The 22457-nt window shown below is 41.2% G+C and overlaps 1 protein-coding gene across 1 annotated transcript in view; it reads left to right on the plus strand.

Annotated features, from left to right (window-relative positions):
* The window catches only part of LOC126475016 (protein cueball-like), a 165385-nt gene extending 146141 nt beyond the window's left edge, over positions 1–19244 (plus strand). The window contains exons 6-7 of the mRNA XM_050102555.1: positions 12252–12576; positions 16516–19244. Coding sequence (XP_049958512.1) covers positions 12252–12576; positions 16516–16635 — 445 coding nt within the window. The 3' untranslated portion in view covers positions 16636–19244. The remainder of the gene's footprint in view (positions 1–12251; positions 12577–16515) is intronic.
* Positions 19245–22457: the final 3213 nt, after the last annotated feature.

Consider the following 22457-nt stretch of genomic DNA (forward strand, 5'->3'; position numbering starts at 1 on the left):
AAGGAAAAATGAATTACTCTTATTTATCTGCTAAGTAGATACTGGATGCTTTCGTCTAGGAGGTGTTAGAGAATAGCGGGATCTTGTACTTCAGGATCTCCATGGTTAGCAGACGAGTCAAAACATCAGTCCTGTAAGAAGAAGTTGAAGAGGAACAATATGCTTCTTAACAACCTAGATGATTTTACCTTCAATGACTACAGCCACGATAGCCTGCAGACTTACAAATATTGCTGTTTCACGTAAATCATTGTGTTTTACTGCAGGCTCTCAATTCAGTTCATTTTCTGTTATTACGTTCTTGAAGATATTTGGATTGGAGACAGCCATCACCTTCAAATGTCTGGTCTCTATAGCTCACATGGAAGTGTGATTGTAGAACCAAATTGTCAGAGATTTGGTAGAACTTGGATGTGTGAGTCTTTCTCAATGTTTCCTGACAATAATGTTACTGAGAATTGGCCCCAGTTTATTCACTACTGATTGCATTTGCTACCATCACTTCCAACACTATTACTGTAATGCATGGACAGAATTAATACTCTTATTCAAAAATTCATCTACAGCTAAATTTAGTTTCACCATCGTATGGCAAGTTAAACAAACAAATCGATGACACATTGTGTAGTGTGGACAAATTGAACACATTCATCAATAATGATTGGCAGGGTGTTGCTGCCTCAACAGCTTCTCTGGAACATAGATTTTAAAAGTATTTTGTTGGCTTTCTAAGAGCAGGTTGTTACAGGAGTTTCCCCATATATTTTCTACTAGCCAAAAAAATTTCTTATATTCCACTTATTTGTGAATGGTGTCAGTCAGGTATGAGAGTATTTACAATGGCCACTCAAGAAGTATTCAGCTTTTACTTACAAAGTCAATCTTTATTCATATACTATTTCCCCCTGTGGGCCCAGGGGTTAGAATAGGCCCGAGGTATTCCTGCTTGTTGTAAGAGGTGACTAGAAGGAGTCTCTCACCTTTTGACCTTTATGTGATGGTCCCCTGTAGGGTTTGACCACCATTTTTCAAAATTTTCCGAAAGAGCGAGCCAACTGGGAATGGCACCTTCTACGGTGCATTGTGTCCATTGTGCATTGACATCTTTGGCCCACTTTCTTGTCGTGGCATTGCAGTCCCGCTCATCCTCCATCTCTTGGGTGAGGACACCTTCCTGGGTACGTTTTCCTCCACCCACTATGCAGTGTTGTTTTCTGCACCGACGGTGACTGTGGAATTCTTTGCTCCTCACAGCCAGTCCGTTGTGGTGGGCCCGCCATGTACCCTGTTGATTGTAGCCCCCTGACTATACAGGGATTGCTCTGCTGATGCCTGCACAGTTAAATCCCCACTTATGCCAAGGAGTAGATGCCTGTCACCCTGGGGCAATGGCCATCCTGTGGCTGGGTAGCTCCCTTGGGAGGGCCCATGGTCGGAGGGGGTGGCATCAGGGCAGATGACGTGCGATGAAGCGTACCGTGTCATCACTTGCTTGTGATCGATCAAATGCCAGCAGTCTCTAAGTGTTCAAAGTCTCAGTACAATGCAAGGAAGTATGATCCTAAATTATTCCCCTCTCTGGCCACACCATGGGAGGAACGCCAGGCTAAGGATGGCCAGCGTACCTTATTCGCCCTGGTACCTTGTATGTACAAGAGCTGATGGGGTCTCCTTTGTCTCGATGAAGCCTCAGTTTTTTGTAGAGCATTTAGAGGACAAGTTTGGGGAGGTGGAGGGCTTGTCCAAAATGCGGTCAGGGTCAGTATTGATAAAAACAGCATCCTCTGCCCAGTCACGAAGGTTGCTTGCTTGTGACAAGATAGGGGATGTTTCAGTTACCATCACACCCCATAAGAGTTTAAATATGATCCAGGGTTTTATTTTCCATAGGGACCTTCTTTTGCAGTCTGATAACGAGCAGCGCGCCAATTTAGAGCATCGAGGTGTTCATTTCGTCCGGCCTCGACCTCTGCCTCTTAAACACTGGGGCTGTCACATTTCAGTGTGGCTCATGGCAGTTACTTGGCCATCCATCCACTGGAGAGAACCCGACAACCTGTGTGGTAGTGACCCTTCCCCATCTTCCTGTCACTCCCCTGGTGTCATGCCCATGGACGTATACCCAGATTGGCTTTAAATCAGGCAGACCTGTGCTGTCACCATTGAATCTCCCCCACATGGTGCCATAGATGCCGTGATTGAGCAGGTCACTACAACTATAATTTCTGCAGCGGAAAACACGATCCCTCGTTCTCTAGGGCAGGGGTTCCCAACAAAATTTTCTCAAGGACCCCCTCATCAAGCACGATTGGTACCTTGTCACATCACAGTATCAAGTACCTAAAAAAGCCAAATTGAGAGTCTTTTTATACGTTTTCTATTTTTGGTACTTGGAAAAAACATTGACATACTTGAAACTTCCTGGCAGATTAAAACTGTGTGCCCGACCGAGACTCGAACTCGGGACCTTTGCCTTTCGCGGGCAAGTGCTCTACCATCTGAGCTACCGAAGCACGACTCGTGCCTGGTACTCACAGCTTTACTTCTGCCAGTATCTCGTCTCCTACCTTCCAAACTTTACAGAAGCTCTCCTGGCAAAGGTCCCGAGTTCGAGTCTCGGTCGGGCACACAGCTTTAATCTGCCAGGAAGTTTCATATCAGCGCACACTCCACTGCAGAGTGAAAATCTCATTCTGATTGACATACTTGTTATTGAAAAAATATTGAGCAGCCAAAACAAAAAAATCTGTTATCATACGAAATATATTAAATATACTTTTTATTCTAATACCATCTTACGGACACCTCTGCCATAGCTTGCGGACCCCTGGGGGTCCGCGGACACCTGTTGGGAACCACTGCTCTAGGGTGCTCCCGGCGAAAGACAGTCCTTGGTGGTCACCGCAAGTCACTGAGGCAATTACAGAGCATCGGCAAGCTCTACAGTGACATAAGTGGCACCCTTCCCTAGAGCACCTAATAGCGTTTAAGAGGCTCCTTGCCTGCATTTGCCTGCTTATAAAACGACGGAAACAGGCGTGTTGAGAGAAGTGCGTGTCGACCATTGGGTGACATACATCACCTTCCCAAGTCTGGATGACGATCAGACATCTTTCTGGGTACGAGACCCCAACAGGTGTCCCTGGTGTTAACATCAATGGTGTGCTTTCTACCAACCCAATCACGATTGCTGAGCACTTTGGTTAAGCCTCTGCGTTGGAGAACTATCCCCCAGCCTTTCGCACCCTCAAACAGTGGATGGAAAGAAAGTCCTCTCTTTCACTACATGCCACAGTGAACCCCATAACAGAGTGGGAGCTCCTCAGCATCCTTGCCCATTGCCCCGACACAGTTTCAGTCCAGATCGGATCCACAGTCAGATGACTTAAACATCTCTCGTGTGACTAAAAGCAATATCTCCATCATCATCATCATCATCATCGTCATCATCTTCAACCAGATCTGGTGCGATGGAATCGCAGTAGTGGGAGAGCACCATCATTCCGGTACTAAAGCCCAGTAAAAATCTGTTTGATGTGGATAGCTGTCAGTTCTCTGTAGGATGCTGGAACGTATGGTGTGTCGGTGGTTGGGTTGGGTCCTGGAGTCGTATAGCCTACTGGCTCCATGTCAGGGTGGCTTCTGCCAGAGTCGCTCTACCAATGATAATCTTGTGTCCCTTGAGTCTGCCATCTGAACCGCCTTTTCCAGATGCCAACACCTGGTTGCTTTCTTTTTTGACTTATGTAAGCATACGACATGACCTGGCGACATCATATCCTTGCCACATTGTATGAGTGGAGTCCCTGTGGCCTGCTCCCGACTTTTATCCAAAACTTCCTGTAACACCGTACTTTGTGTGTCCAAGTTGGTGCCTCCCATAGTGCCCCTCCCCGTATTCAGGAGAATGGCATTCCGCAGGGCTCCGTATTGAGTGGATCTCTATGTTTAGTGACCATTAACAGTGTAGCAGCAGCTGTAGGGCCTTCGATCTCCCGTTCCCTGTATGCTGAGGACTTCTGCATTTCGTATTGCTCCTCCAGTACTGGACTGATGACCTCAAAAGTTTAGTCCCATAGTGTTCAGAGCCATTTTTTTCCTCCAGTACTGGTGCTGCTGAGCGGCGCCTACAGGAAGCAATTCACGAGACGCAGTCATGGGCTCTAGCCCACGGCTTCCAGTTTTCAGCTGCAAAGTCGTGTCATGCAATTCTGTCGGTGTCGTACTGTTCATCTGGAACCTGAACTTTATCTTAGTGATGATCCACTCACTGTTGTGGAGACGTATTGATTCTTAGGACTTGTTTTTGGTGCTTGATTGACTTGGCTACCTCACCTTCATCAGCTTAAGCAGGAGTGCTGGGGGCACCTCATTGCTCTCTGCTGCCTGAGCAACACAAACTGGCATGCAGATAGCTCTACGCTGCTGCAGCTCTACAGAGCCCACATTCAAACTTGCCTTGACTATAGGAGTCTGATTTATGGTTCGGCGGCACCCCCAGTCTTGTGTTTACTCGACCCAGTTCACCACTGTGGCATTTGCCTAGCAACTGGAGCTTTTAGAACGAGTCTGGGGACCAGTGTCCTGGTGGAGACCAGAGTCCCTTCATTGTGGATCTGACGTGCACAACTGTTCACCAGTTATGTTGCACACATTCGTAGTTCTCCTAAGCATCCGAATTACAGTCTCCTTTTCCCACCCACGGCAGTTCGTCTCCCGCATCGGTGGCCCAGGTCAGGGCTCATGATTGCGGTTTGCCTGCGATCCCTTCTCTTTGAACTGGAGTCCTTCCCTTTACTACCTCTACTTGAGATCCATTCATGTACGCCTCCATGGTGTACACCTCGGCCGAAGGTTCATCTGGATCTCTTGCGTGGCCCTAAGGACTCCATTAACACCACTGCTCTCTGCTGTCACTTCCCCTCAATTCTTGACGTGTTCTGGGGCTCTGAATTTGTTCACACCAATGCCTCGATGGCTGATGGTAATGTTGGCTTCACCTATGTCCACAGAGGCCATATTGAACAGCATTCCTTGCCCGCTGGCTGCAGTGTATTCACTGCAGAGCTTGTGGCCATATCTCGTTCAAATGGCTCTGAGCACTATGGGACTCAACTGCTGAGGTCATTAGTCCCCTAGAACTTAGAACTAGCTAAACCTAACTAACCTAAGGACATCACACACATCCGTGCCCGAGGCAGGGTTCGAACCTGTGACCGTAGTGGTCTCGCGGTTCTAGACTGCAGCGCCTAGAACTGCACGGCCACTTCGGCCGGCTCATATCTCGTGTACATCGGTTCCTGTTCTGGTGAGTCATTTCTTCTCTGTTTTGACTCCCCGAGAAGCTTATGGGCTATCGACCAGTGCTACCATCCAGTGCTTGCCATCCTTTGGTAGAGAACATCCAGGAGTCCGTCTCCACCCTGGAACAGTCCAGTCGTTCAATGGTGCTTGTGTGGACCCCAGGACATGTCGGAATCCTGGGCAATGAACTTGCTGAAGGGCTAGCCAAACAGGCTACGTGGAAAGCGCTTCTGGAGATGGGCATATCTGAAACTGACCTGCATTCTGTTTTACGCCACAAGGTTTTTCGGCTTTGGGAGACGGAGTGGCATAACAGTATGCACAACAAACTGCGTGTCATTAAGGAGTCTATGAATGTGTGGAAGTCTTCCCTGCTGGCTTCTCACAGGGAATCGGTTGTCCTGTGTTGACTCCACATTGGCCATAGGCAGCTGACACATCGTTACCCCCTCCATCGTGAGGGCTCACCTCAGTGGACACTGAGGCTCCAAAATGACAGTCATCCACCTCTTGCTGGACTGCCCACTTTTAGCCGCTCTGCGGTGGACTTTTAACTTTCCAAGCACCCTACCATCAGCATTGGGTGACAATGCCTCAACAGCAGCTTTAGTTTCATATTTTATGCGTGAGGGTGGGTTTTACCATTTGATTTGAGTTTTAGCACATGTCCTTTGTCCCTCTGTGTCCTCCACCCTAGGGCTTTTAGGGTGGAGGTTTTAATGTGTTGCAAAATGGCTGGCTTCTCCTTTTTTTTATTCGCATGGTCAGCCAGCCATGGTAATCTGTTCTATTGTTTTTAATCCCTTCTCCCTGTTTCTTGTCTCTCTCTGTGGTTGTCTTGTCCTGTTTTGTCAATTGTTGTAGTGTTTGTTCTCCTTCTGTCGTTCCTCTGGTTCTTCCTTTCTCCTGTTATTGTGCTGTACATCTTCATTGTTTTCTTCTTTCCCTTGGGTAATTGCTCTACTGGGAACAAGGGACCAATGACCTCAGTTTGGTCCCTCCCCCCTTTTTTTAAACCAGCCAACCATAATCTATTGTGTGGCTCCAGCCACTGTCAAAGTGGTAGTTCCCTTCAGTTGCAACACACTTCTCCCATCACTGCTGCCAGAGCTGAAACCAGCACTGGAAATCCTCTTTTGGTATGGTGCACAATATCTTCCCAGATCTGAAATCAGTTACCTTTCAGAGTATCTTTCAGTTCAGTGAAAATCCAGAAGTCATTAAGTGCTAGATGAGGGGAGTGGGAGGCTGACAAACAGCAGCTGTATTCTGTTTGGCAAAAACACTTTTAATCAATTGAGAATGATAGGAGGATGTGTTATAATAGTGAAGGAGCCAACTGTCTGCTGCCACAAGTCCTGCCATGTTAAGCTTATTTCATCAGAATATTAGAGGATTGAATAAGAAGTTAGGAGAGCTTCTTGTCTGTTGAGAAAATTTGATACCTCTGAAAAGATAGACATTCTGTACCTCTGTGCACACCACATAACCACTGGGTCAGGTAAGATAGACACAAAAGATTACACACTAACAGCTTACTTGTGCAGAACTAATAAGGGTAAAGGAGGAGTTACTACATATATGAAGACAGAACAAAAGTTCAGAAACATTGAGACAAGTAGTTTTTGTAGTGATCAGCACACTGAAGTGTGTGCTTGAGAATTAATTTTGAAAAATAGTTCACTTTTAAATCTAACTGTGTGTACATCCCCACTGGGAAATTTTGAACTGTTCATGAGGAATTTGGGTTCATGACTATGCTGTGTCGGGCAGCAATGATTTTAATATAGATTTTCTAAAGTATTCTGGTAGGAAAAATTATGTGGATATATTATTTGAATATTACAATTCGATCTCAGTAATTAACTTCACAACACAGAAGGATAAAGACAATGGGACCGTGACTGATAATGCTTTTTTTAAAGGAGCTTAAAACGAAATAACTGTAAACATGGTAGCAAATGTTCTCGCTGATCATGGTGCACAATTGCTTAGGATAAGTAAGATAGTGTTCAAACAAATTTCGGGCTTGCAGCCGGTCGTCGTTCAATACTTTGCACAATATTTCAACTGGGCCCCTGCCAGTGATCTTCAGGTGAGCCGTCGCAGACCGGCGAAAACGTCCTCCGTTCCGCAATATATAGCGTACTGTAACTATTCTGCGCATGCGTCGAAAACTTGATAGTTGAACCATACTGCCCGCTGGCAGCGCCCTCGCTGGTGGAATAGCGGAACTCAGTTGCCCTCTGAGTTGCTGCTTGCCACGGCCGTCGACGCACCCTGTCGTGTTCGATTTGAGCAATGGAGATGATGGGATTCCATGCACTGTCCAGCTGGTAACCGCTGTCACGGTTTAACAGATTTTCCACCAGTCGTATTTCTACAGATTCTTTAATAATGGAGTCGCAGAAAGACGTTGCTGTGGACAAAAGCATTGTTTTCTCATACTCCATTGAATGTCCAGTAGAAATACAATGTTCAGCAATAGCGGACTTGTTTGGCTGCAAAAGGCGGGTGTAACGTTGATGTTCAGTGCAGCGTTCTTTCACGGTGCGTGTGGTTTGACCTATGTAAGCCATACCACATTGGCACGGTATCTTGTAAATTCCGGCCTTTCATAGTAACAGATTGTCCTTAACTGATCCCACAAGGTCCGCAATCTTCCGGAACAATCTTTAGCTTTTCTTCCTTTCGTTGGCAACACTTCGTTTAAAATAGGAAGAATCCTCCGAAAATTTCAGGTAAAAGTGGTTTTCCGCCCACCATCGAAGATTGCGGACCTTGTGGGATCAGTTAAGGACAATCTGTTACTACGAAAGGCTGGAATTTACAAGATACCGTGCCAATGTGGTATGGCTTACATAGGTCAAACCACACGCACTGTGAAAGAACGCTGCACTGAACATCAACGTTACACCCGCCTTTTGCAGCCAAACAAGTCCGCTATTGCTGAACATTGTATTTCTACTGGACATTCAATGGAGTATGAGAAAACAATGATTTTGTCCACAGCAACGTCTTTCTGGGACTCCATTATTAAAGAATCCGTAGAAATACGACTGGTGGAAAATCTGTTAAACTGTGACAGCGGCTACCAGCTGGACAGTGCATGGAATCCCATCATCTCCACGATTTGCTCAAATCGAACACGACGGAGTGCATCGACGGCTGTGGCAAATAGCAACGCAGAGGGTTACTGAGTTCCGCTATTCCACCAGCGAGGGTGGTTCAACTATCAAGTTTTCGACGCATGCGCAGAATAGTTACAGTACGCTATATATTGCGGAACGGAGGACGTTTCTGCCAGTCTGTGATGGCTCACCTGAAGATGACTGGCAGGTGCCCAGTTGAAATATTGTGTGAAGTATTGAATGACGACCGGCTGCAAGCCTGAAATTTGTTTGAACAGTCAATTTGCCGGGAAAATTTTAAAATTCACAAGTAAGATAGTGTCTTACATTATTAATACTCCGCAGTGGAAATCGGCTGCAATAATTAAGGACTCCAAAATAGATACTTTTAAGATTGACAAGACACACCCTAGTATGAAATTAAGAGTGAACCAAATGCTGACATAAAATTTTAGTCTATTCTGTGATAAATTCATATCATTATTGAAAATAGCATTCCATGTAAGCTAATCAGAAAGGACATTAAACACCATATAAAAAAAAAACTGTGGATTACTAGACTGACTAAAGTATCTTTTGAAAGGGGAAGGGAAACTAGTGATCCTGCAGTAGTTCCACTCTACAAAAAATGCTCAATGTTACTAAGAAAAATAATTAACAATTTCTGACATAATGTGCATGTTCTATGACTTTTTAAGTCTGACAAGACTGAACATGATATAAAATGCAGTAAAACAAGAGACAGAACAACGAGTCACAGAACAGGGTAACATCAGTGTTAATTTAAATGGAAAGGCTATAAGTGATCAGCACCAGGTAGTAGTTACATTTAATAATCATTTCTTAAATGTAATAGAAAATATAGGGAAGAGCAATCAAAGAGAGAAACAAAGAGTATGTTGAACAGGCAACTTGCATGAAATTCAATGATTAGAATGACACACTGACTTGTCCTTCTGAAACTGAGAAAATTAAATATTCTCTGATAAAGAAATCCTCATCTGAATTTGATTGTGTTTCGAGAAAACTAAAAACTAGTTCAAATATAATAAGCACTGTCTTATCTCAAAAATGTAATGCATGACTAACTAAGAGAATTTGTACAGAGAGATTGAAGTATGCTATTGTTAACCCCACCCCTGTAGGAAAGGAGATAGCGATTTCAATAACTACTGACCCTTTTCACTATTGACATCATTTTTGAAAAGGTTTGAGTTGGTCCTGTTTTCTAGAACAGTAACCCATTTGAGCAACAGTATTACCCTCAGTAAGTCACAGTTTGGATTTCAGACGAGTTGCTCAGCTGAGAGTGCTATTTACTCATTCAGTTACCAGATTTTACAAGCACTGAGTAACAAAATTGCACCAGCAGGTATTTTGTGTGCACTACCTCATGCATTTGACTCATGTTCTGTATCAGGCATTTGACTCTCAGTATTTTCTGGATGAACTGTGGTTTTATTGATGGTATAGCCAATCACGGGATAATGTCATATCTAATCAAAAGAATGCAGTAATTTATACTTACTAATTCAATCAGTGTAAGCAGGGGAGATACTTCTGACTGGGAGAAAACGCTCATAGTGTTGCACAAAGCACAATTTTAGATCCTTTGTTGTGTCTCGTGCATATAAATCATTCCACCTGGTATACAAGAAGCAGAATTAGTTATTTTTGTGGATGATACTAGTATTTTAATTAACTCTAAACATAGGTGCAGCAACAGAAGAAATGATAAATAATGTTCTTAAAAGTATGGTTGAGTGGTTTTCTGCAAATGGTCTCGCTCTCATATTCAAAAGGACACAACATACTTGTATACAGTTCTGCATGTCTAGAGGTAACTATGTCAGTGATAAGTGTATCACATACCAAGAAAAAATAACTAGGCTGGAAACTTTAAATTTTTGTGTGTCCATATTGATGAATGTTTAAACTGAAAAAAAGGAAAGAAATTTTGAAACTCCTGAAACAACATAGTTCAGCCATGCTCGTAACTATCAGATTCCTTGAGTTCATTGCAGGAGTGTTTATATTAACATTCCTAAAACAAATCCATGGAATCCATATGTTGATTACTCCTTTTTTGCAAGTATCGATGTATCTGATTGTCTATTCATGGAGTGTGTAGGGACCTGAAGATAGCTTTATTGAGATGCCAAAACAGGTTGTCAAAATAAAATAACTTTTAACAACATATGGTTGTTCGGCAGTTTTCATTGGTAAATATTTGACTGACCACTGTCCGTTACCTGTAATGGAACAACAGAGCTGTTAGTACTGTTAAAAGCTCACATTCTCTGCTCGTCTTCTATCCATGCAGCCTGAATGACAATGTCTCCCTCGACAATGTCTCCCTCGACAATGTATCCCTCGACAATGTACATACTGTGTCAGTGACATAATCTGTGAATGTTACCTCAGAATGAAATTAGGTACAATGTAGGATTTTCCTATGATAGAATCCACTACACCCTGTCTCCATGTCTCTCATTCTTGTGCCAGTTTTATGTTATGCTCTGCATTAGCGTAACTTATTTGCAGATCAGTTAGTACCATAAATGTATTTAGTTACTGTTCCATGGGTTCTCAGTGGAGGTGTATATTTTGTCATGTAGTTAATGTTCGTTACCTCCTTTATTGTGATGTACGGAAACTACAGTGGTCTTATGTAAACTTAGTAATGTACTTTACTTACTGTTATTTCAAAGGGAAAGTAACGTGATAATACATTTTTTTAAAGATTAGAGTAAAATTTTGTTTCGTAAATAGTGTGGGAAATGATCTTAATACGAAGGCAGACACTTCTGAAGAGTGTAGTTTCACCTGTGTTGCCATGGAAACCTAGAGTGGGACAGAATTTGCACAGTGCTGTGATCTTCACATGTGGCATGTGCCCCCACTCATTTCTTGTAAAAACCTATACTGCAAATTTCAGCAAATGTCTCCACTTTAGTCCTCTTTCAAAGGACTCTTTAATGTTATTAAAATATTTTAATGTTGAAATAGTTGTTTCAGTATGTCAACAGGTAAAAAAGCATGCACATTGATTATCTAGCAAAAAAAAGTTCCTTTGCACACTGTCACTTGTTTGGAACCTTGGTTCCTTGGTCTGTTTGTGAAATTTTGACGGATATTAGGAATACTGTTTAATGAAATGCAGTAAAATAGCCTACTGCAGTTATATTTCCACAATCAATATGCTCTTCTATACTACTCAGAAATTCAACTGCATCTCCTTGAGCATCCTGCTGGTGGGGCATGAACTTTGCTTGTTCTGTACCTTGCTCCTATAAAGTTATTATCCTCTTAACTAACAAACTCAGCATGACTAAACATTTGCATTTACGGAGTCCTAATCGCATTTAATTCTTCAGTTCTACGTGGTTGACAGTCCGTAGCACAATCTGAGATTTATTTCCCCAGTTTTCTCCCCCTCACTAAACCGCCAGATCAAGAGTTTCCTTTCTGCAACCATCTCCTCAGTGTCAGTTGTCAATATTACTAAGTGTTCCCATTCTTATGTGCTGTAAGCTGATGTTCTTACCAGGCTGATATTACCCAGCTTGGATGGAGGAGATGGGTTTTGAGAGATCCCATTAACACTCGCTGCCATTAGTGACTTTATTCCATTGCACCAGTTTAGAGACTATGCTGGACTGATAATGTAGGAATGTAAATAGTTAGGTTAAGTAGTGTGTAAGCTCAGGGACTGATGACCTTAGCAGTTAAGTCCCGTAAGATTTCACACACATTTGAACATTTTTGAATTTTTGTTGTGCCTGTAGTATTATACTTATTTTCTTTTGTTTACAGCTGTTCTGATGTGTATGAAGCTATGACAAACAACTCCCTACCAAGAACGGCAGAACACACAGTACAACCTGAACCGCAGACAGCGGCACTGCTTATTGCCTGTATTGCATTAGGCTGTTCAGTGATAGCTCTTCTTATTTTCCTCGGTGTGGCACTGAGAAGAATGTCAATTCTAAATAAGCAACCTCGGCTGAGGAAGAGAATTATAGTCAACAAGAAGGCACGTCAGCAAGAACTGCCAGACAGACGACCTTCTGGGCAGAGCACGGGCGAACAGTGTGAGATCACAATTGAGAACTGCTGTAACATGAATATTTGTGAAACGGTGAGTATTGTGCTATTATCAGTACACTGAGAAGCTGGAAACCCATTAGTGGAAACAAATACTTCATTCCTTTTGCGAGAGTACTCTTCAAAAATCTCAGTTTCCAGCATACTTCCTCAAGTACAACATACATATAGGATCTACTATTAATTTTCATTCAGCTTAACACCAATTTAGTGGCATTTCATTTCTGTGTGCAATTTGATTTCCATTTTTACATCTCATTCATCAAACTAGGGAATCTGCGTGCTCCTTACATGCAGCAAGTAAAGGCAGTTTGTGATAACCTCTTATTATATATCTACTTTTATTACTGTTTCTCTGGACAATTGTACAATAATCATAAAATAATCAGTGGCATTTATGAGGGCAAGTCAAAATTTAGCTGCATTGTAGTTGCACCTTTTATTGCAACACAAATACGAAACACATGTTAACATTTTTGATTATAGCCTCCTTGCTTTTAAACACATCTGGTCCATTGTTGCACAAGCTTCTTCACGCCCTCAGAAAAGGTGGTTTTCAGATGAGCAGTGAGCCATGCATGCTCTGGGTTCTTCACTTCTTGGTCTGTGGTGAATCAGTGGCACCTTAATGTCTCTTTGAGTGGACCAAACAACAGGTAGTTGGGAGTGGCAAGATCAGGATTATACATAGGATGAGCCATTACTTCAAACATGTTTCCAGAGCATTTAGCAGTGGTGGCAGTAGTATGTGGATGGACATCATGATGCAACAGTACATAATCTTTTGATATTAGTCCTTGCCATTTGCTTCAAATTGCGGGCTTTAGCCTGTCGGTAAACGTATCACTGTAATGCATACTGTTTGTTGTTCTTCCACTCTCATAATAATGTTCCAATACTGAGACTTAAGAGTTCCAAAACACGGTAAGCATCAGTTTTCCTGTGGATGGTTGGGTTTTGAACTTTTTCCTGCTAGGCAATTGTCAGTGTTTCCATTCCATGCTCTGATAATTACACTCTGCCTCATAATAGGGGTTCCATATTCAGTCACCAGTGATGGTTTTGTCTAAAAAGCCTTTACTAAAAACATAGCGATCCAAATGTTTTGGCAGATGTCTAGCACATTTATTTATGCAACACTGTGAGTTCTTTCAGGACCCATCTTGCACAGATTTCATGAAACCAAAGTCTGTTGTGGATGAATTTGTAGGAAGAACCACAACTAACTTCTAGACAAAGTGCCACTTTATCAGTAGTCACTCATCTGACCATCGGAATTGTCACATGCTCGCTCAATGTGGTTGTGGATGGTCATCCAGCTTCCTCCTTCACATAACAGTTTTGTGACCATTTTTTAATTTTGCAATCCATTTGTAGACATTCTGTTATGGCAAGACACAATCCTGTATTGTGCTGAAAGCCTTCAGCAGATTGCAGCCCCTGATACACCTTCCAATCACAAAAACCACATCACTGCCTATTGTTCCTCCTTGGTGCAAACTTCTAATGGAGTGGCCTTGTTCTATCTGCAACAAAAGGAAGAAAAATGGAGGAATTAGGATCAAACATTCATAGGACCACAACAGCAGAACAACAAAATAAACGAGGACAGAGGTCAGTATGAACAATGTAAGAAGAGTTATGTCAACATTGCAGATAATTTGACTTCCATACGCATATAATTAATGGCCATGTGTAATAAGTAAAAATATTTGAGGTTGAGAAAATCTCTCCATCAGTTAGGAAGAGTGGAAGAAGGTTGGGTATATTTGACTAGTAGTAGACTGTCTTCAGTCACAGTATTTTGAATTTACTGTTAATGTCCAACAGGTTCCAAAGCTGAAACTCTGTTTTGAAGAACTACATTGATGTTTTCGGATGTTACATCTGCTTAAGTTCATCACCTTCATTTGGCCAAGCTCATCTTCTGCATTGATGGAAATGACATTTGCTCTTACTCTCAAGTAGTGTGCAAGTTTTTCATCAATGCAGTAGATGGACAGTTCATGGCCAAATAAATGATAATCTGAAGCACGTCTAACACTCAGTCACTGTATTTATTGAAAATAGAGCTGTAGCTCTGAGATGTGTTACGAATATTTGTAGTTGCTTCTTTCAGATAATTCTCATCTGTTCACTTTTCACTCTTGGATCACAAGCCACATAATATCAGCCTGTCCTGTCTTGGTAAAGGAGTACCTCAAGAGGCACAAGAAGATATTATTGCCCATTCATTTGCAGAGCTGTAAGAGTAGCAGATCTCTCCAAGAAATGGGACAACATTACCCCTAAAACATCAAGACAGCTGAATTTAACATTATCCTGCATGAACAACACAGTCCAATCAAATATTAGCAGCTAATAAGCCTGACATCATTGTATGTCAACCAGATTGATCAGTGTCTCCCTCACATTATGGGAACAGTAATGATAATGTGGTATGGAGGAAATCTAAACATAAGGATTTGAGCATTAAGATTGAGTGGTGCCCTAGGATCAATATAATGTTACTTGGAGAGTGCTCTATCCATAACAGCAGTATAAAATAAAGACAGTGGGGAAAAGCATATTGTACTGTTCCAGAACTGCCCATATTGTGCTTAAAATATTGTAAAATCACTTCATACACCAGGCGTACCCCTGAGCAGACCAGAAGTAACATGTAGTAGGCTAGGGTATAGCCAACATTATATCTTGGTTGTGGAAAAATGATGATGATGTGGTTGATTAAAATTCAACAAACATGTTGCTCCTGCATATCCAGCAATGTCATCTGTCCAACTTCCAGTATTTAGTTTTCTCAGTACTTTGTCATCTCTAACAAACCAGCAAAGTGATTCCTTTGTCCATTCCCCTGGCCACATGTCCCATCCATGTCCATTCATTTCATTACAGTCATAATTATATCATCCACTACCCTCTGTACCCTGACTCATTTGTTTGTTTCCATTTCTGCCCTATTAATTCCTAAAATCAGTTAAATCTGTCTTACTATCAGAAATTGAAACTGAAAATGGTGTATTAATGATAAAAAAATTCCTAACCTGCAAGTTACAGCTGTAGACAGCTCATGATGAAATACCTGTTCATAGTTAATTAAAACTAGTAATAGACATTTCATACATAATGGCACCTGAGACTTAATTCTGAAAATCACAATCAGTTTAACAAATGCACTTCAGGCCATTTTCACTTTTTTGTTTATTTCTTTTGCTCCCTCTTTCTCATTTTGATAACTGAGAATGGACAGGGTGATACTGTCACTTTATTTGCTGGAAGTGGTAAAAAATACTATTTTCCTGTTAGCTTTCATGATGAACGTGTAGTTGCTGCTTGGAGTTGGTGACATGCTTGGAGTATGTAGTACTGGTTTCTCATGAGAAAAACGTGAAGCTGTCATCAACCCTATTGTTGGTTCAATGCCACAATGCCTTACTTACATAATCCTGTTGAAGATGGTGTACCCTTACTTTCCACTAACTTCATTTGGCCCATTTAGGGGGCCCTACTGTTTAATGTGAACTGCGACTCATGATCCAGCTTGGCATTTTACACACATAGAATTTACAGGGGAGAGACTGAGGACTGAACCTTAGAGCTTTGTATTTATAGTCCAGCACTTGCTCACTTTACCACCACACCACACTGCCATTAAGCAGGTGACTTAAAATTTCGGAAACTTTCTCATTTCTTTTGGAAAACCTTACTCTTCTCAGATTTGCAAATATTAATTTTAATTTGAAATTAACCTAACTCCCATGCCTCTTATCCTTCACAAAAACAGACTCTGTAGCTTACTCTCTGTAACATCTCTGAAAAATTTTAGGTAAGTGTGTGAAGAAACTTATTGTTTTTACATTTAAATAATAATCTGTAACCATCAGAATTTTATAGAACATAACATAGTGTAATATTGTGTTGATTTGTGTAGCATGATCAGGAAGTATTTTGTAACATAAAATTTTGGTTTCAGCCATGCTATGAGCCAAAACTTCGAGCAGGCAAAAGTCCGACAAAAGATGAGAAGAGAAACCTACTTGTGAGCATGGAAGGAGCATCTACTGGTGCCTCAAGTGAAAACAGTTTATATTAAATGACTTTTCCAATGAAGAACACTGAATATATGATTGTCAAAGAAGAATGAAATGCAGGAAAACAGTTATGACTAACTTCGCCTCACAGCTATGCATGTTGGTATATGTTTGTTTCTGTGACGTAGAACAGTTTTTCCTATTTGGGACAGTGATTCATGTTGCTGCTTTGCATTTCTCAGAAATGCTGACACATTGTGTTCCCTGTTGCGTCTGAGGTGAGATTATGAAGAGTTACTTTGTGTCTCAGTGTGTGATAATATAATTCAGATATAGTTACTGAATTAATTAATTTATTTTCTTGTAATTATAATTTACACTGGGAGAGGAGTAACTCATTTGCAGAAAGTCCTATATTAGGAGTGTACAGTTTTTGCAAATATTATCTGGATAATACTGCACTTAAGGCAGCTAACAACTATTTTACAGTTATGTGTGTTTTCTCTACATTTTTTATAAGCAGAATGTAGAAGTCCATTTAACCAGCTGGATATATGTATTACTTCACTCTGGACAGTGAAATACATCATGCGGAATATTAGTTTCAGGGATTCTAGTCGCGAAAAAGTTATCCATAGAAACTAAAAAGCTTAAAAATACCACTGTACCTTGATTTGTTCATTTACTACAGTAAAAAAATCTGTAGTATTTTCCAGTATTATTAATGTAAAACTCAGCCAAGTTGTGGGTTACTGTGAGTAAGATTGCAACACAAGAGTTGCACCTTAACAAACAGGAACTTAAAACCTATGTGATCATTATTTCATCCAGTTCTGGATGACTGGAGTATATGGTTTTGTACTTACACATCTGATATCAGTTTTTAATTTAGTGTCATTAAGTCTTCTCTTAATCATTATTTTTAAGAAATTTTACATACCTTTGATACAAATTTTAAGGACAGAAATTTGTGTGCAGCAGATGAAAAGACATTGAGCCTATGTGAAAGATGATGAACGTTAACTTTAGCATACATTTTTTTTTATGAGTGTGAGCCATGCCACAATTTATCATTTCCGTTGTTCAGCCATAGGATTCAAGTACAGACCTGTTACAGTTGACAGATAGTGTACATTTATCACATTGTATTTTTGTCCAATGAGTGGAAGTTGGTTGAACAAGTAGCGTCAAGAAATGTTGCCAAGACTTTGAAATTAGAACAAAAATAAAATTGGTATAGTGATACGGGAAATAAAGTACCATTGGCTTTGGAGTATTTTCAGAATCTGCATGAACTTAAGACTAAATGAAATAGTAATGTTGACATGATGTCATTCTAAAAAAGGATTACTGACTGCAAGAGTCAATGTTGGATTGCAATTGTTTTGACTCTAAAAACATTTTTAATCTATTTTAGAACAAGTTGGATAGTCTTTTATTTTTGTTCAGAACATTGCTGTTAAAATTGTATGGGTCGTAGGAGTTAACCACATAGAAATGAGTAGCAAATTTCAAACATTTTGGGTGACAGAAAGAATAAAAACAACCTGCTTATAACACTACTGAAGCACTAAAATTGGCAAAGATTATTGAATGACGTAAGAGTGCTTGTGCTGTTGTGTACCAAATGTATTATTGCATTGTGAGAGTTCTTTACCTAACATCATTATATAAACAAAAATTTCAAATAACTAATACAACACAGTTTTTAATGTTCATAACAGCACAGCATGCCACTAAAATGCACTTTCGGGTTTAAAATATGCGTTATTATATTTTCCACACCACTTAACGCCTCGTGCTTAGCACTGTATGAAAATTGGAATTACAGTTACCTTGGACTGAAAACATGGCTCATATGCTTCTTTTCTTCTTGTTCTGGACAATTTTTATGTTCGAAAAGTACATTGCAAAAATTATATTACTTTTTTATCTTGAAGTGTAAACAAGGTATGTTGCTTAAGATTGGCATCAGAATATCCTATATTGTCTCTTCACATTTGGTATTTTTCATTGTTTACTCCTGGGGGACTGACATGTGGCTAATTTTCTCACTTTGAGAAGACTGCTGCAGCTAACCATCTTAAGTTGATAAATGAAATTTTTACACTCGTGATTATATTGTCTGCTATCACTGCCCAGTGTTTTTAATTCCTCAAGAAGCTCTCATGAAAAGTCTTCCTAGGCTTGGTGTTGTGCTGATGAGTGCATATACTTGTTTAGTTCAATGTGCTTAGTGTTCTGTCGGCACATGAGGAAACATTCCTATTAAAATACCATTGTTCTTACGTGATTAAACCTGGAAAGAGTGTTAGGATAGCTTTATTTATTCTTAAAATGACTATTCCTCAAAAATGATAGAGAACTGCCATGCCATGGTAGTACAAATCTCTAGTCGTTTGAGTTGAAATACTTTCCATAAATCGACAACATTAATTTACAGATGTAAATATGTAATTTATAAATGATGTGAAAAACTGTAATTAAAGGAGATATTTTTCCTTAGAGGCGCATTTGTAATACCGGCAAAAAAAGTGACTTATATTTATACTGTATTTACATCGCATACATATTTCTGTGTGCTTATAAACAGAATGTAGTTGTGCTATATGGAAGAATGCTTAGCGGTTGTTAAAAAAAAAAAGACAGTTCTATATTGGCACAGTTTTCTTGGTACTCCTGCCATCTGAAAATGTTTGAATGAACTGTGGAAGGTGCTGATTTTAGTAAATATTTGCATTTTCATGCATAATTTGCTCCATGAATGTGATTAACAGTTGATAGGATGACTGTAATGACACTAAGTAGTGTAAATGATGTAAACATTTGTATCAAATGTTGTTAAAAGTGAGAAATATGTTGGTCACAGATTGTGATAATTTTTAATGTACTTACATGTTATAATAAAATTGGAGAGAAAACTTAAATTAGTGCCTTATTATCCTATTCCCATTACTTATTTCAAGAGAATAAAATTTACATTTCATATGTATTATCTCTCTCTCTCTCTCTCTCTCTCTCTCTCTCTCTCTCTCTCTCTCTCTCTCTTTCCCCCCCCCCCCCCCCCCCTCCCTTCCTCCTCCCTCCCTTCCCCTCCTTCTCGTGAATATAGAGGGAAACATTCCACGTGGGAAAAATATATCTAAAAACACAGATGATGTGACTTACCGAACGAAAGTGCTGGCAGGTCGATAGACACACAAACATACACATGAAATTCAAGCTTTCGCAACAAACTGTTGCCTCATCAGGAAAGAGGGAGGGAGAGGGAAAGACGAAAGGATGTGGGCTTTAAGGGAGAGGGTAAGGAGTCATTCCAATCCCGGGAGCGGAAAGACTTAACTTAGGGGGAAAAAAGGACGGGTATACACTCGCGCGCGCACACACACACACACACACACACACACACACACACACACACACACACACACACACACACACACACACACATATATATATATATATATATATATATATATATATATATATATATATATATATAGACACACACACACAAGCAGACATATACAGAGGCAAAGAGTTTGGGCAGAGATGTCAGTCGAGGCGGAAGTGCAGAGGCAAAGATGTTGTTGAATGACAGGTGAGGTATGAGTGGCGGCAACTTGAAATTAGCGGAGATTGAGGCCTAGTGGATAACGGGAAGAGAGGATATATTGAAGAGCAAGTTCCCATCTCCGGAGTTCGGATAGGTTGGTGTTAGTGGGAAAGCAACAAAATGTTCATTCGCATGAATGGACACAGGCAGACAGTGTTCGTTGGTAATGAGGATAACCATGTGGCTAAACATGCCGTAGCGCACGACCAGCACATCTTGGCACAGTGTTACACCGTCCGGGTTATCTGGATACTTCCCACTAACACCAACCTATACGAACTCTGGAGGTGGGAACTTGCTCTTCAATATATCCTCTCTTCCCGTTATCCACCAGGCCTCAATCTCCGCTAATTTCAAGTTGCCGCCACTCATACCTCACCTGTCATTCAATAACATCTTTGCCTCTGCACTTCTGCCTCGACTGACATCTCTGCCCAAACTCTTTGCCTCTGTATATGTCTGCTTGTGTCTGTATATGTGTGGATGGGTATGTGTGTGTGTGCGCGCGCGAGTGTATACCCGTCCTTTATTCCCCCTAAGGCAAGTCTTTCCGCTCCCGGGATTGGAATGACTCCTTACCCTCTCCCTTAAAACCCAAATCCTTTCGTCTTTCCTTCCCTCTTTCCTGACGAGGCAACCGTTGGTTGCGAAAGCTAGAATTTTGTGTGTATGTTTGTGTTTGTTTGTGTGTCTATCGACGTGCCAGCGCTTTCGTTTGGTAAGTCACATCATCTTTGTTTTCAGATATATTTTTTCCCACGTGGAATGTTTCCTTCTATCCTTCTATCTGTGTGTGTGTGTTGTAATGATTTTGATATTGTGCATTTGGCTCAAGCTGCATGGAAAGGAAACATCAGAGTGACATAAGCATGATTCTATGGCACGTTGAAGAATGTCAAGTGCTAGAATAATTAATGTGATACATGAGACAAAATTACTGGGCAATAATTACCTTCAGGGGGCAAAATATGTCATAAGTGACACAGTATTGTAACTTTCGGTACAGCTCGGCCGTTCTCATCCTGGGGTTGTGGAATAGGCATCAGGTCTGGTTATGTATTTTTATATTTATTTATGTAATACACATTCTTCTGGCTTGACCATTATTCTGTGGTTCTCTTAGTTATACTATATAAAACAAATGCATCTCACATGATTATGTGAAGTTAATTCACATATACCCCCTGTGAGTTCGGGGGTTAGAATAGGTCCACGATATTTGTGCCTGTCCTAAGAGGCGACTAAAAGGAGTCTCAAAGGTTTCAGCCTATATCTGCTGTGGCCCCTCTCAGGTTTGACCTCCATATTTCCAAATTCTTCTGAAGAGCATGCCAATTGGGGAAGGGCACCTTAAATGGTGCATTGTGTCCTTTGTGCATTGAGACCTTTAGCCAGCTTTCTTGGCGTCGCATTGCCGTCCCGCTTGTTCTCAATCTCTTGGGCGAGGATACATTCGTGGGTGAGATTTCCTCCATGCGCTGTGCAGTGTTGCTTTTTGTGGAGATGACAACCATGTACTTCTTTGCTCCTAATATCCAGCACGGTAGCCAGCCTGTTGTGGTGGGGCCGCCATGTACCCTGTTGATTTGTAGCCCCCTGACAACACAGGGATCGCTCTGCTGATGCCTGCCCCGTTAACATCCCGCGTATGCCAAGGAGTAGCCCTCCCAGCCAGTGAAACCCAAGGAGCAGAGAGAAAAGTCCAAGGAGAAACCTCTGAAACATAGGAACTTGCGGTGGCACCCACCCCACCGCAACCTACAAGCTCTGCATCTGAGGGTGAGGTAGAGATCCTGGTGTCCGCTGAGGACCTAGATCTCGCCGGACTCTCAGACTCAGTGGATGTCGCTCACACAGGAACTCAATCGGTGGCAGTAGGTGACCCAGTGGCGTAATCTGCCTCCTTGATCCCTTCGGCCATGGACAATGTCATCCTCCAGTGGAACTTGTAATGGTTCTTTATTTACGTGACCATTACGGCACTCCAACCCCAGTTCTCGATACCAGTAATATCGAACTACTTTTCTGCAAAGTAACAGACATATTTTTGTAACAATATTCACATTTGGTTTTATTAATGTGTAGGTACTCTGACGTATCGATATATTACAGTGATATGGTTCTTGTGTGTATTTATTTCTGTGAGACCATCATAATCTTTGACTTACTAGTAATTGTTTTGGCGTGAATGCGCACAGAGCAGTCTTTGTTTGCATTTACAGAAGTTATGTTGTTTTTTCGCTTTGTAAAAGAACAGTCAAGTCTTGT

The sequence above is a fragment of the Schistocerca serialis genome, chromosome 4 (assembly GCF_023864345.2).
Source record: "Schistocerca serialis cubense isolate TAMUIC-IGC-003099 chromosome 4, iqSchSeri2.2, whole genome shotgun sequence".
Taxonomy (NCBI): Eukaryota; Metazoa; Arthropoda; class Insecta; order Orthoptera; family Acrididae; genus Schistocerca; species Schistocerca serialis.